The sequence below is a fragment of the Galeopterus variegatus genome, unplaced genomic scaffold (genome assembly GCF_000696425.1).
Source record: "Galeopterus variegatus unplaced genomic scaffold, G_variegatus-3.0.2 Scaffold1963, whole genome shotgun sequence".
Lineage (NCBI taxonomy): Eukaryota > Metazoa > Chordata > Mammalia > Dermoptera > Cynocephalidae > Galeopterus > Galeopterus variegatus.
In genome coordinates, this window is record NW_007728074.1 from 203,211 (window position 1) to 218,966 (window position 15,756).

The window sequence follows — 15,756 nt, forward strand, 5'->3', positions numbered from 1 at the left end:
TTTTTTTTTTTTTTTTTTTTTTTTTTTTTTTGTCTTTTTCCGTGTCCGGCAAGGGATTGCAACCCTCAGTGTCGCCCCCGCACCGGACCGGGACCGGCAACGGGACCGCAACCCTTGGTGTTGCTCCCGCGCCTCGCTCAGCCAGTGAGCGGGAACCGGTCTGTATGTGGGATCCGAACCCTCGGGCGGGAGCACCGCCGCGCTCCCCAAGCGGCGCACTATCCAGCGCGCCACCGGGCCGGCCCAAGGTACGTTCTGATAATGGAAAATAATGCCTTGTTAAAGATGATCCATGTTTTCGGAACAACATGGGAAAATATTCAGGAAACTGCACGTTACCATTAAAAAAATTCATTTCTGTTCCTAGGGCAGAGAGATGAAGGCAGCATGGTGTAAATCCAGGCTTCACTAGTTGTATGATCGTGAGCAAGTTCCTCTCTGCTTCAGTAACATAGCTGTAAAATGGGTGAAACTAGAGTACTGTACCTATATCATGGGGTGAGTGTGTGAAGGTTAAATGAAAGTGCTTAGCCTAGCGCCGCCTAAACAAACCTTAGATATTATGGTACTGTTTTTCTGCATCTCAGAGAAGCAGAGAATACGGAAATTAAAATTTAGAAATGTGATAAATTAGTAAATGGAAAGCCCCACGAGACTCTGTAAGAGGGACTTAACCTAACCTGCCAAGCCACCTCCTCCAAACACTTGGATTTTGGTTAGGTAGGCTCCCTGGGCCACCGTGAACTGAGTACCTCGTCCATGAACGCTCAAAAGATGCTCTCTCGCAGGGGTGGCCGCCCCGTGGGCTGGACTCTTTCGTATTTCGGGGATATTTTACTCGCCACCCCCGCAGCCCCCATTCTGCCGCTTTTAAAATAACGCAAAAGGCATCCCTCCTTCCTCTCACTTGGGCGTCGCGCAAAGCTCGGTCCTGTCCCCATCCGAAGGTGAGAGTCCTGTGAGGAGGCGTGGAGAGTGGCGGGAGTGGCGGCGTCGCGAAGACTACAGTTCCCAGTGGACTCCACGAGCTCCGGTGCCCGGCAGGCAGCGCCCGGCGGCTACGGGGCGGGTAGCTTCTGCTGTTCTCGGGTGCTAGTATTCTCTCCTCAGGACAGGCGGCTACTGGATGCTGGGGCGTCCCCTTGATTTCCGGGAAAAGCAGTTTACCGGTGGAAGATCTTTTGCGGAAGACCCGCGCACTGCTCTGGCCCGCGTAGGGGTTGGGCGGAGACAGAGAACAGCGAAGCCAGGGCCCTAGCGCAGGGTGACGACCTCTAGTACGTCGTGTGGTCTTTCCTCTGGCCGGTAGGGGGCGGTGGTCGCGCACGCGCTCCGGGGGCCTCGGGGGCGGGGCCTGGGGACACAGCAGCTGGTGGCGACGGTCCGGAGGTCGGCCGCTGTGTGGGTCCGCCTCTGGGCCGGCAGGTCCCGGACGCGGGAAGTTGATGGGGGTCGCCTCGACCTCGGCCTCGTCCGGTAGCGCAGCCTCAGCCGTGCGGTCGGAGATGGTGCCCTGGGTACGAACGGTGGGGGAGAAGCTGAAGCAGCGACTGCGACTGGACGTGGGACGCGAGATCTGCCGCCAATACCCACTGTTCTGCTTCCTGCTGCTCTGCCTCAGTGCCGCCTCTCTGCTCCTCAACAGGTAACGCTGCACTGCGGATCCGGGCGGGCGGCGGGCGGCTTCTCTCCAGAGCTGCGGACGCCAGACCCGTGCTGCTTCACTGTGTGGACGCGGCCTGGGCCGCGCAGCTGCGGAACTTGGGCCGGCTATGAGGCCGGTGGGGAGAGCGGCCTCTGGGAGCCTGGCCGAGCGTCGGGGCCCGGAAGTGCGGTCCGTGGGGTGGATTTTAGTTTCCTCTTTCCCGAGGCTTTGTCTCCTAAGCTACCTGGCCCCGATTCTTCATTTCTTTGTACCCATTTGTCAAAACCGGTCTTCCATCGTCGATGTTTTTAAAGAGTGAAATCTGTCAGTCTAACACACACACACACACACACACACACACACACACACACACACACACACACACACCCCCCCACCTTGCAGCCTAAGCTTTTAGCGCAGTATTGTTGGTTAAAATAGATGGCCATATAAGTTTGTTGAACCGAAATCAGAAATCAAAATAGTGCCCGTCTCAACATCCCTAGAATATTCCTAAGGAGACTTATGACAAAAACAAACAAACAAACAAACAAAAACTCCCCCAAACCCCAGATATTCTGAAAAATTAAAATTGGTTAATTCAGTTGGCATTTTGAAACTGGAAGGTTCTGCCCTTGAAAGAGACTTGTGCGCCTAGATTTCCTTCATTTTGCTACTTCAAGAAATGGTAGAGATACAGTAGGTAGTAGAGGAGAACTTTCCTTTCAAATTGTTCCCAGATTTGCTTTTGATGTAAAGTGTGACGGTTGTCAGTGGTGTTTTGAACTTTCAACCATTCTTAAATCCTGATAGTTGATCCCCAAGGATAAACAGCTGAGAGGAATGCACAAGGAATTTGATAATTTAATTTTGCTCTAGGGTGACCGTTTCCTGTGACTTTGTTGAAATCGGGTTTCTCTATCCTAGTGTCTTTGCTTTCTTGATGATTCTGGGTTTAAATAATATTGGGCTTAAATAGCGATTGATATTTTACTGAGAAATGTGCGTTAGTTGTGATGGTGAGGTGTTTGGAGTGTGGGAGGCGTGAGATTTATGAGAGGGGAAACTAATTATATTAAGTACTTGCTTTCTGTCATCTGGAAGGTATTCCAAGCGAGACTAACAGGTTCAGTATGAAAGAAATGTGAACTTTATATAATTAAGTTTTGTCCGGGTTTTCTTACCTATCTTCTTTAGGAACTGAGTCAGTTTAGGTCTTTAAGGTAGGAGCAGATTAAACTAGATTTCTCAGGTCACCTGCTTATGATATCATAGCATCCAGTGTCATGTGTTAAGTTGTAGAATGCCATCTGATCTGCATGCCATCTTATCTGTAGCCTGTATTTGTATTATGCAAAGAACAAAGGAAATACATATGTTATCTCTGAGTGTTTGGGTTTATGAGTGAAACTGTTTTTGCATACATATTTTTGATATTTCCCATTTGTTACTGCTGTAATCAGCAAAAGTGATTTTAAACATCATAGAACTATCTTGAATAAAGAATGGGTAGGTATCCCTTTTCCAGGAGAAATCTTTTGGAATGTGCAGAACAGTGTTTATAGTGTGCGTTTAAGTGTATGTGTGTGATTTTCTTTAAAATATGTGCATATATTCACGTATATATAAACATATATACTTGTGTATGCTTAGACTCTCACTGGAAGGTTGTTATAAAAGAAAACATGGTTCCGAGCAGTGGGGGGTACTAGGTACATCCATTCTGAAATGTAGAGTATGCATAAAGCAAATGTACTTCACAGGGTCTGGTTTTCCAAAACCTTACAATTTCAAATACTGACCTTGCAAAGGACAGGAAATTTTCCCCAGGCTATATAGTCTCTGTTGTAAGATAAAGAATTGTTAACACAAGGTTACTGGCTCAAAGACAGGTTACTGATTGATATGTAAAGATACTGGGAAATTGCCGTTAAGGAGAGCAAAAAAACCCCACCTGTGTTCTCTTCCTGTAACTTCCTTGGCTGGAGAATAAATGCAGGAAGAGAACCCCAGTTCGTGGTTAATTTCCCGAATGGAAGGAATGCCTCTCTCTTGAAGGTTCTGGGAGATTAACCCCTTTTTGGGGCTTCTCACTGCTCTAATTTTTGGCAGCTCTGTCACCCAGGGGAAAAGGGGTGACAAATCTGTGGGAGCCAAAGCAACACTGAAATTTTAAAAAATTATGTATATATAAAGATAAACATTGGGGGCATAATGATGGAATTAGAAGAAATAGGAAGACATGCTCAATAAATACTTTAAATAAATGGTTTCTACACAGGCATTTCACCAGTAAATTTTTTGAAATAACTTTAAAAGAAATTTCCAGTTTACAGTCTCTATTTGTTAGTATGGAGTTTTGAAGTTTTCACTGTATATGGTTAACCTGAGAATAATACTCCTTCTTGAAATTAATTTTTTTTTTTGTATAGTCTTCAAACTTTTAACTCCTAAACATCTTTCAAGGTATTATTCAGTACATAAATTTTTCTTTCAGTGTTAATTAAGATTATGAAATTTATCTGGGGAAAGATAAATGAATATAACTTTTGGACCTTTGTAAGTGATTTGTGAGAAGAATAGAGTAACATAACATACTTTATGTATTTGAAATTATTTATGCTCTTTTATAGTGCTGTTAGGATAAACTAAGAGCATAGATATGGTTATGTAGATTTGTTTATTGGACAGTTATAATGTTGAGTACTTGAGTGTTATAATAAGGAATATTTTAAGTCAGTACTAATTAATGATAATGGTAATAACAATAATAGGTAACACTTTGTGAGTGCTTTATTTGTGCCAGATACTGTGTTAAGAGTTTTCAATTATTACTGAGGCAATTTATAGTTGTGGTTGTTTACAGATTTTGGCTAATATGAATAATGTTGCTGTGAATATTCTTATGTCTTTTGATAGACATAGGCACTAATATCTTTTGGTATATGCCCATGAGTGGAAATGCTGAGTTGTAGTGTATGCATTTGTTTAACTTAAGTAGATACTACCCAACGGTTTTCCAAATAGGTTATGCCAATTTACACTCCTGCCAAAAATGTTTGACAGTTCTGTCCAGTATTGTCTGTAGATTTAATTTTTGTTATATCAGTGGGTGTATAGATGTATGTAGTTTTTTTTTTTTTTTTTTTTTTCCCTTTCTGTCTTTTTTCGTGTCCGGCAATGGATCACAACCCTCAGTGTCGCGCCCGTACCGGACCGGGACCGGCAACGGGATCGCAACCCTTGGTGTTGCTCCCGCACCTCGCTCAGCCAGTGAGCGGGACCCGGTCTGTACGTGGGATCCGAACCCTCAGCGGGAGCGCCACCGCACTCCCAAGCGGCGCACTGTAGCAGTGCGCCACCGGGCTGGCCCTAGATGTATGTAGTTTTAATTTGCAATTCTTTGATGGTTATTAGCCTCATTTTACAAATGAGCAAACTGAAGCTTTGAGTTGTTAAATAACTTGCTCAGGCTAACAGTAAGTAGCAGAATGGTCCTCTAATGCAGGTTATTCTGAATCAGAAGCCCAAGGTTTTAAAAATTACACTAAAAAGACATTATTAACAATATTCTGATTATTATTAATAACTTTCTAAATAACATTGATATAAATTGTGAAGTCAGGAAATACAAATATAAACACAGTGTTTAAAAACCACTCATAAATTTACCATTTAGAGGTGACTGTTCTTTTTTTTTAAAAAAAATTTTTAGATATTTAAAATATGTAAAAAAATATGTAAAAAAAATTTTTTTAGGACCGAGCCCATGGCGCACTCGGGAGAGTGTGGCACTGGGAGCGCAGCAGCGCTCCCGCCGCTGGTTCGAATCCTATATAGGGATGACCGGTGCGCTCACAGCACTCATTGGCTGAGCGCGGTGCGGCTGGTCTCAAAAAGGACAAAAAAAAATTTTTTTTAGTTGACACAATGTAATTGTACATGCTTATGGTGTACAATCTGATGTTTTGATACATATATGTTGTATAATGATAAGGTCAGGGTAATGTAATCATCACTTCATGCATTTATCATTTTTTTGTGGCAAAAACATTCAAAAGCCTCTCTAGCTATCATATAATATAATAAAACTTAACTGTTAACCATAGTCACCCTACTATGCCGTAAAACACCAGGGCCTATTCCAACTATCTAATTGTAATTATATATCTAATTGCAATTATATACTTATCGGCCAACCTCTTCCTGTTCTCCCCTTCCCCCAGTCTCTGGTGTAACCACTGTTCTACTCTCTGTCTCTATACTATCAACTTCCTTTTTTTGATTCCACATGACTGAGATCATGTGGTATTTGTCTATGTCTGGCTACTTCACTTAACACAGTCTCCAAGTCCATCCATATTGCCGCAAATGACAAGATTTCATTCTTTTTACTGCTGAGTAGTATTCCATTGTGTATATATACCACATTCTTTTTTTGTCCATTCCTCTGTTGTTGGACACCTTAGGTTGATTCCATATCTTGGCTATTGTAAATTGTGCTGCAGTAAACATGGGAGTGCAGATATCTTTTTGACATACTGACTTCATTTCCTTTGGGTATATACCCAGAAGTAGGATTGCTGGAACATATGATAGTTCTGTTTTTAATTTTTTGAGGAACCTCCACATATTATGTTTTCTATAATGGCTAGACTAGTTTACATTCCCACCAACAATGTATAAATGTTCCCTTATTACCAAATCCTTGCCAATACTTGTTTACCCTTGTCTTTTTGATAATAACCATTCTAACTGGGGTGAGTGGTATCTTCTTGTTTTGATTTGCATTTTTGTAATAATTAGCAATGTTTAGCATTTTTCATATGTCTGTTGGCCATTTGTATGTCTTCATTTGAGAAAAGTCTATTAATATCCTTTGCCCGTTTCTCAGTTGGGTTGTTTTTTTGCTCTTGAGTTAAGTTCCTTATATATTCTTGATCATTTTTCTGGTTGTTTTTCATTTTGTTTTTGTTTTTTTTACAGCTGGCAGGTACAGTGCTTGAACCCTGGACCTTTGAGTTATCAGCACCACTGCTCTAACCAACTGAATTAACTGGTCAGCTCTATATGCTTGATATTAATCCCTTATCAGATGTATAGTTTGCAAATATTTTCCATTCTGTAGGTTGTCTCTTCACTTTGTTAACAGTTTTCTTTGTGCGAAAGCTTCTTACTTTGACGTAATTCCTCTCGTCTATTTTTGCTTTTATTGCTTATGCTTTTGAAGTCTTACTTTAAAAAATCCTTGCCTAGCCCCATGTTGTTGATCGTTTCCTCTAGTTTTGTTTTACATTTAAATTTTTGATCTATTTTGAGTTGACTTTTGTATATGGTGAGAAGTAGGGGATCTAGTCTCACTCTTCTGCATGTAGATATCCAGGTTTCCCATCGCTATTTACTGAAGAAACTGTCTTTTCCCCAATATTGATCCTAGGCACCTTTGTCAAAGATCAATTGGCTGTAGGTGCATAAATTTATCTCTGGGCTCTCTATTCCGTTTCATTGATCTGTGTGTCTGTTTTTATGACAGTACCATGCAGTTTTAGTTACTGTAGCTTTGTAGTGTCATTTGAAGTTATGGAGTGTGATGCCTCTAGCTTTTTTTTTTTTTTTTTCTTCTCAGTATAGCTTTGGCTATTCAGGGTCTTTTTTGGTTCCAAATGAATTTTAGGGTTTTTTTTTTTCTATTCCAGTGAAGCGTGTCATTGGTATTTGATAGGGATTGCATTAAATCTGTAGATTACTTTGGGTAGAATAGCCATTTTAATAATATTAATTCTTCCAATCCTTGAACATGGGATATCTTTCCATTTATTTATGTCCTCTTCAATTTCTTCCTTCAAAATTATATAATTTTCATTGAAGAGGACTTTCACGTCCTTGGTTAAGTTTCTTCCTAGGTATCTAATTATTTTTTGTAGTTATTGTAAAAGGAATTGTTTTCTTGATTTCTTTTTCAGGTAATTTGCTATTAGTACATAGAAATGCTACTGACTTTTGTATGTTGATTTTGTATCCTGCAACCTTACTGAATTCATTTATTAGTTCCAACAGTTTTTTTGGTGGAGTCTTTAAGGTTTTCTAAATGTAAGATCATGTTGTCTGCAAACAGGGCATTTGACTTCCTCCTTTCCAATTTGGATGCCTTTTATTTATTTCTCTTGTCGAATTGCTCTGGCTAGGACTTCTAGTACTTTGCTGAATAGAAGTGGTGAAAGTAGGCATCCTTGTTCTGTTCCTGATCTAAAAGGGAAAGCTTTCATCCTTCTCCCATTCAGTATGGTGTTAGCTGTGGGTTTTTCATAGATGGCCTTTATTATATTGAGGTACATTCCTTCTTTACCTAGCTTTTTAAGTTTTTATCATGAAAGAGTGTTGGAATTTGCCTAATGCTTTTTCTGCATCAGTTGAAATGATCATATGGTTTTTGTCTTTCTTTCTGTTAATGTGATATATCAAATTTATTGATTTGCATATTTTAAACCATCTTTGTATCCTGGAGATAAATCCCACTTGATCATAGTGAATGCTCTTTTTAATGTGCTGTTAGATTCAGTTTGCTAGTATCTTGTTGAGAAATTTTGCATCTGTGTTCATCAGGGATATTGGCCTGTAGTTTCCTTTTTTGTGTGTTCTTGTCTAGTTTTGGAATCAGAGTAGTACTGGCCTCATAAAATGAGTTGGGAACTATTCCTTCTTCCTCAGTTTATTGAAGTAATCTGAAGAGAGTTGGGATTAGTTCTTTTTTAAATATTTGGTAGAATTCAGCAGTGAAGCCATTAGGTAGTAGGCTTTTCCTTAATGGAAGACTTTGTATTATTGATTTAATTTCCTCACTTGTTATTGCTCTGTTCAGATATTCTTTTCCTTCATGATTTAATCCTGGTGGATTGTATGTGTCCAGGAATTTGTTTCTTCTCTGTTATCAAATTTGTTGGCATATAGTTGTTCATAATATATGAATATATCATCCCAATCTCTCCTGGCCTGCAAGGTTTCTTTGAGAAGTCTGCTGAAAGTCTAATGAGGATTTCCTTATATGTGACTTGACATTTTTCACTTGCAAATTTTAGAATTCTCTCTTTGTCTTTGACTTTTGACAGTTTGATAATGATGTACCTCTGAGAGGATCTTTTTGGGTTGAATCTAATTGGGGACCTTTGAGCTTCCTGAATCAGAATGTCCATATCTCTTCCAATATTTGGGAAGTTTTCAGCTATTTCATTAAATAGGGTTTCTGTGCCTTTTTTCATTTCCTCTTCTGGAACACCTACTATTTGAACATTTATTGCCTTAGTGGTGTCCTATAACTCTCTTAGGCTTCTTCATTCTTTTTTATTCTTATTTCTTTTCTTTCCTCTGACTGGGCAATTTCAAAAGATCTGTCTTCAATTTCAGAAAATTCTCCCTTCTGCTTGATCGAGTCTGTTTTTGAAGCTCTCAATTGTATTTTTCATTTCATTCATTGAATTCTTTAGCTTCAAGATTTGTTTGGTTCTTTTTTATGACATCTATCTCTTTGTTAAATTTCTCATTCAGATCATGAATTGTTTTCCTGATTTTGTTGAGTTGTTTGTCTGTGTTCTCTTGTATCTTATTGGATTCTTTCAGGTTGTTATTTGAAATTCCTTTATGAGAATTTCGTAACTGCCCTTTTCTTTGGTATCTGTTATTGGAGACTTATTGTGTTCCTTTTGGGATATCATGTTTCCTTTCTTTTTCACGTTTCTTGTGATCCTATGTTGGTATCTGCACATCTAATGGAGTTTCTTTTCCTAATTTTACACAGTAGATTACACAGAAAAGACTTTTTCTTATATATGGGTCATAGGGTATCTGTTGGATATGTTGCATTGGCTTTAGTCTTGGGTGGACTCAGTTGTGTATCTGCAGTTTTTTTTATTGTAATCCTCTTCAATGATGGTTACAAATTTGTCAGTGGTCTAGACTAGAGTAGTTTGTGTCAACACTGGCTCTGTTATGCTGAGTTGGAAGACTCCAGGCTGGTTGTTGTGTTAGGTGCGTGCAGGCACAGATGACCATCTGGCTGTCTGGTGGTCTCTCTGAGGTGCAGAGTTGCTTCCTGACCAGGCCAGGTGTGGGCACACAGCTCTGAGGTTGTCTATCTCAGGGGGTGATGTGCTGACTGACCAGCTTTTGGGCTGAATACAAGTGTGCCTGGGTTTAAGGTGGAGGGGCGGGTCATGTGTCTCTGAGAAGGCCTGTCAGAGGAGTAGATACCACTGCCTGGCCAGGAGCTGGCAAATGCATATGCAGCAGGGCCAGGTAGCTCTATGTTGGCCTGCTGGAGGAAATGAAACCATCACCCAAAGCACTGTCTAGCAGGGAGCAGGCATGCAGCAGTACAGCAGGGCCTGGCAGCTTCTTGGAGGGCTACCAGGTCAGCTGTCTATTTTGGAGCAGGCCTTCATGGGTGCAGCAGGGCCCAGCAGCTGTTTAAAAGCCTGCCATGGGGAGTCAAACCTGCTGCCCAATTGCTGTTAATCGGAGAGCAGGTGTACACTAGTGCAGCAAGGCCTGGCAGGCCCTCTGTGGAGGGCCACCAGATCCTCTGTTGATCCTAGAGCATACCTGCAAGCATGTAACCAGACCTGGCAGCTCTGTAGAGGTCTGCTGTGGGAAGGCAAAACTGCTACCCAATCGTTGTTGATCAGGGAGCAGGTCTACACTAGTGTAGCAGGGTCCACCAGCTTTGAGGAGCGCCATGGAGAAGTTGGGGCTACCGCCAGACTGGCTGTTGGGCTGGCATGGACAACTGTGGGCTCAGCAGACTATGGGGTTGTGTAGAGCAGGTGCATGTGTATGTGGTGTACTGCTGCTTGTTGGGAGCTTCCCACTGAGCAGGTCTACCTGTTCTCTTGGGGGAGGAGGAGGTGCCACATGGGTTCAAATGCTGGGGTCTTGGTCTTTCTGTTTGGCTTAGTCTCCAGGCAGTCAGGGTTGTGGTCCTGCTGGCACCCATGTGAACATGGTAGAATGAAGGTGGGGCCTCAGGATGGAGGGAGTCAGTTTCTACCAGATCCCAGGGCAGAATGCGCTCAACAGAGATTTCAGTTTCAAGATGGTGCTGTGCCATACCCACTTAGATCAGGAGGTGTGGTTGCTCTCCTAGGCTGCTTCTATTATAAGGCTATGCAGCTGCACAAACTCACAGCTACTCTCCAAACTGGGTTTGAGGCCTCTGAGGACTGGGAAGCTCTCTTGTGGCAGGGATCACTGGTGTTTGTTGCAGTAGAGGGAACACCTGGGGTTTTTCCAGCTTGCACTCTCTCCGTCAGACTCTGAGCTCATCCCTGCGGGTATACAGCAAGGTAGAGGCAGGATGCCTTGCTCTGTTCTCTATGATGCTATCCTGGTCTTCCCTGCTCCATAAGGATTTGTCACTGCCTTGGTGCTCTGCAGTGTATTTCTTCAGTCATTCCAGTCAAAATGTAGTTTATTTGCTGTTTTGTTCTTTTTTTGTGGGGATTGGGGGCAAACACCAAATACCTTTAGTCATTCATCTTGCTCTGCCCTTCAGAAATGACTATTCTTGTTAACATTCCAGTCAGTTTTACCTGCAATTTATAATTTTATTATATAAATTGAGATTGTTTTTTATATATAACCTTTTTCTATATATGTAGCCTACTTTTAAATGTGTTTTATTAGTGTTATTTTCTTTATTACTTTAAAAATTACCACTTTAAGAACTTTTATTTTTGGCAGCTGGCCAGTACAGAGATTCAAACCCTTGACTTTGGTTTTACAATAACATGCTCTACACTTTAAAACTTTTTAAATGTCTTACCTACACTAAGTATGTGTCAGGCCATTATGAGCACTTTCATGAATTGTTTAGTCATCATAACAACCCTGTGAATTAGGTATTATTATTATTATTAACCCTATTTTATGTAGTACTAAACAGTTGGTGCTGGTTGTTGGTTGTGATCTTAGCTGAACTATAGGCCAGAACACCTATATATGGCCTTTCCATATGGCCTTTCCCCTAACATGGTGCTAGGTTACAAAGGTGAGCACCTTGAGAAAGAGAGCCAGGTAGAAACCATACTCTTTCTATGACCTAGCCTTGGAAGTCAGGCAGTATCATTTCTGCTGCATTCTATTGGTTAGAAGTGAGTTTTTAAGGCTAGCCCATATTCAAGGAAAAGGGAATTAGATTCCTGCTTTTGATGTGAAGAGTCAAACATTTAATACCACTATAGTTTTATTTAATTTGTAAATTAATTTGAGTAGAATTGATATCATAACTATATTTAATGGTTCCACCCATGAACATAAATATTTCTTCGTTTATTTGGATCTGCTCTTCCTTCTAATAGTTTTTTTCACTTAAAAACCTTTATTTTGGAAAATTTCAAACATATACAAAATAAAAATAGTGTAATGACACCTGTATATACCTATTATCCAGCTTCAAAATTATCAGCTCAGAGTCAGATTTCATCTTTCTCCTAGATTGTTTTTGAAGCAAATCCCACATAACATTTTATCTATAAACATTTTATTATGTATCTCAAAAAGATAAGGATTTTTTTTTCTTTCATAACCAAATACTACTTCACATTTTTTAAAAAACTATTTGATCATCACACATTGTATGCATGTATTTAAATATAATTCTGTATCCCATAAATATGTACAATCAATATGTTTCAATTAAAAAAAATTCCCTAAAACAGTGATTTCTTTTTTTAGAACTTTATTTTCTAAAGTCATTTATTTATCTGACAAGTAAAAATTGTACATATTTATGGTGTACAACATGTTTTTTTTTTTTCCTTTTTGTCTTTTCTACTGACTGGTAATGGGATCGCGACCCTCAGTGTCGCGCCCGTACCAGGGACCGGCAACGGGATCGCAACCCTCGGTGTTGCGGCCGCACCGCGCTCAGCCAGTGAGTGGGAACTGGTCTCCACATGGGATCCGCACCCTCGGCGGGAGCGCCGCCGCGCTCCCAAGCGGCACACTCTCCAGTGCGCCACCGGGCCGGCCCCAACATGTTTTGATATATGTATACATTGTGGAATGACTAAATCAAGCTATTTAACATGTATTACTTCATATACCATTTTTTTATGTTGGGAACACTTAAAATTTACTCTCAGCAATTTTCAATGATATAATATATTGTTATTAACTGTAGTCTAAAGTAATTTCACATCATCAAATATCTATTTAGTGTTCAGATTTTGAATTTGTTAGAACTTCCTCCTTGACATTTTATGATAAACATTTTCAAATGTGCAGCAAACTTAAATTTTACGGTTAATAAGTCATTATGTACTGCTTAGATTTTACTTATTTTAGATTTTAATATTGACATATTACTATAAAGGTATTTGCTTTATCATGTGTCTTTCTTTCCATTACTTGGGCCATCAGAGGACTTTTATTTATAACAAGCTTTTTGCAGTTAATTAATCAAATTAAGATCCAAATTGGATCTTTAATGAGAGTTGCCCTCCCTTCTCCCTTCCTTTTTTCAGACTTGTAATTTATTTGTTGAAGAAACTGTACCATTTATTCTGTAGAGTTTTCCACAGTCTGGCTTTTGCTGATTGTATCCTGTAGTATTTTTGGACAGGTTGCTTTGCCTGTGTTTCCTATAAACTAGTAGTTAGATCAAGAGACTTTGTTATTTTGATTTTTTTCTCCTTCATTTTGTCATGGTAGTAGATTTAAAGATGTTGAACCATTTAAAAATGTACCTTTCTTAGGATATATTACTTTTTCTTTTGTAATATAGTGCTGGTTTTAGTTAACTAATGTTTTATTTAGTACTTCATATCTATATTCAGAAGTAACTTAGACTTAATGATCTTCTTATATTGTATTCATCTGATTTAGGAATTAACGTTATATATATATTTATAAATTAGCAGATTTTTCTCATTTTTCTTTCCTAAGACAGTCTGTATAAGGTAGGCAGTATCTGTTTCATAAAAGTTTCGTAAAATCCCTTAGGCCACGGGCTCTTTGTTTTGCAGTCATGATTCTGTTTACTGTTTTAATTCCTTTAATGATAATTGGTGTATTCAAGTTCCTTAGTTCTTTATTTTATTTTATTTTATTATATTTTATTTTGTTGATATACAACGTGGTTGATTATTGTGGCCCATTACCGAAACCTCCCTCCCTCCTCCCTCTCCCCACTCCCTCCCAACAATGTCCTTCCTGTTTGCTTGTCTATCAACTTCAAGGAATTGCAATTGTTATGTCTTCGCCCCCAACCCCCTGTTTTGTGTGTGTGTGTGTGTGTGTGTGTGTGTGTGTGTGTGTGTGTGTGAATTTATATATTTATTTTTAGCTCTCACCAATAAGTGAGAACATGTGATAGTTCTCTTTCTGTGCCTGACTAGTTTCACTTAATATAATTCTCTGTAGGTTCATCCATGTTATTGCAAATGGCAGTATTTCATTCTTTCTTATAGCTGAGTAGTATTCCATTGTGTAGATATACCACATTTTCTGTATCCACTCATCCAATGATGGACATTTGGGCTGGTTCCAACTCTTGGCTATTGTTAAGAGTGCTGCAGTGAACATTGGGGAACACGTATACCTTTGACTTGATGATTTCCATTCTTCTGGGTATATTCCCAGCAGTGGGATAGCTGGGTCATATGGTAGATCTACCTGCAATTGTTTGAGGAACCTCCATGCCATTTTCCAGAGAGGCTGCACCATTTTACAGTCCGACCAACAATGTGTGAGAGTTCCTTTTCCTCCACAACCTCGCCAGCATTTATCATTCAGAGACTTTTGGATTTTAGCCATCCTAACTGGGTGAGATGGTATCTCAGTGTGGTTTTGATTTGCATTTCCCGAATGCTGAGTGATGTTGAGCATTTTTTCATATGTCTGTTGGCCATTTGTATATCTTCCTTAGAGAAATGCTTGTTTAGCTCTTTTGCCCATTTTTAAATTGGATTGCTTGTTTTTTTCTTGTAAAGTTGTTTGAGTTCCTTGTATATTCTGGATATTAATCCTTTGTCAGATGTATATTTTGCAAATATTTTCTCCCACTCTGTTGGTTGTCTTTTAACTCTGTTAATTGTTTCTTTTGCTGTGCAGAAGCTTTTTAGTTTGATATAATCCCATTTGTTTATTTTTCCTTTGGTTGCCCGTGCTTTTGGGGGAATATTCATGAAGTCTATGTACAGACCTATTTCCTGAAGTGTCTCTCCTATGTTTTCTTTAAGAAGTTTTATTGTTTCAGGGTGTATATTTAATTCTTTAATCCATTTTGAGTTGACTTTAGTGCATGGTGAAAAGTACGGGTCTAGTTTCATTCTCCTGCATATTGATATCCAGTTCTCCCAGCACCATTTGCTGAAGAGGCAGTCTCTTCCCCAGTGTAAAGGCTTGGTGCCTTCATCAAAGATCAGATGGTTCTAGGTGTGTGGGTTGATTTCTGGATTCTCTTTTCTATTCCATTGATCAGTGTGTCTGTTTTTATGCCAGTACCATACTGTTTTGGTTATTATAGCTTTGTAGTATAGTTCAAAGTCTGGTAGTGTTATGCCTCCAGCTTTATATTTTTGCTCAGAATTGCTTTGGCTATGCGTGGTCTTTTGTTATTCCATACAAATGTCTGGATAGTTCTTTCCATTTCTGAGAAAAATGTCATTGGAATTTTGATGGGGATTGCATTGAATTTGTATATCACTTTGGGTAGTATGGACATTTTCACTATGTTGATTCTTCCAATCCAAGAGCATGGGATATCTTTCCATCTTCTTGTATCCTCAATCATTATTTCTCAGCAGTGGTTTTTAGTTCTCATTATAGAGAATTTTTCCATCCTTGGTTAACTCAGTTCCTAAGTATTTTAATTTTTTGGTGGCTATTGTAAATGGGCAAGCTTTCTTAATTTCCCTTTCTACATGCTCAGTATTAGAGAATAGAAATGCTACTGATTTTTGTGTGTTGATTTTGTTTGCTGAAATCATTTATCAACTCCAAGAGTTTTTTTTGTAGAGGCTTTAGGCTGTTCATATATACGATCATGTCATCTGCAAACAGAGACAGTTTGACTTCATCTTTTCCAATCTGGATGCCCTTTATTTCCTTCTCTTCTCTGA

The 15,756-nt window shown here is 39.7% G+C and overlaps 1 protein-coding gene across 5 annotated transcripts in view; it reads left to right on the forward strand.

Annotated features, from left to right (window-relative positions):
* The window catches only part of SNX14 (sorting nexin 14), a 115,071-nt gene that overhangs the window by 18,031 nt on the left and 81,284 nt on the right, over positions 1–15,756 (forward strand). For 3 of the 5 annotated variants that reach the window (XM_008579819.1, XM_008579822.1, XM_008579821.1), the window contains exon 1: positions 1,376–1,645. The exons of 1 other annotated variant lie outside the window; for it this stretch is intronic. In XM_008579819.1, the coding sequence (XP_008578041.1) occupies positions 1,446–1,645 (200 nt within the window). In that variant the 5' untranslated portion in view covers positions 1,376–1,445. Of the gene's footprint in view, positions 1–1,340; positions 1,646–15,756 lie in introns of those variants that run through there. One more of the 5 variants, XM_008579818.1, reaches the window with a different exon arrangement.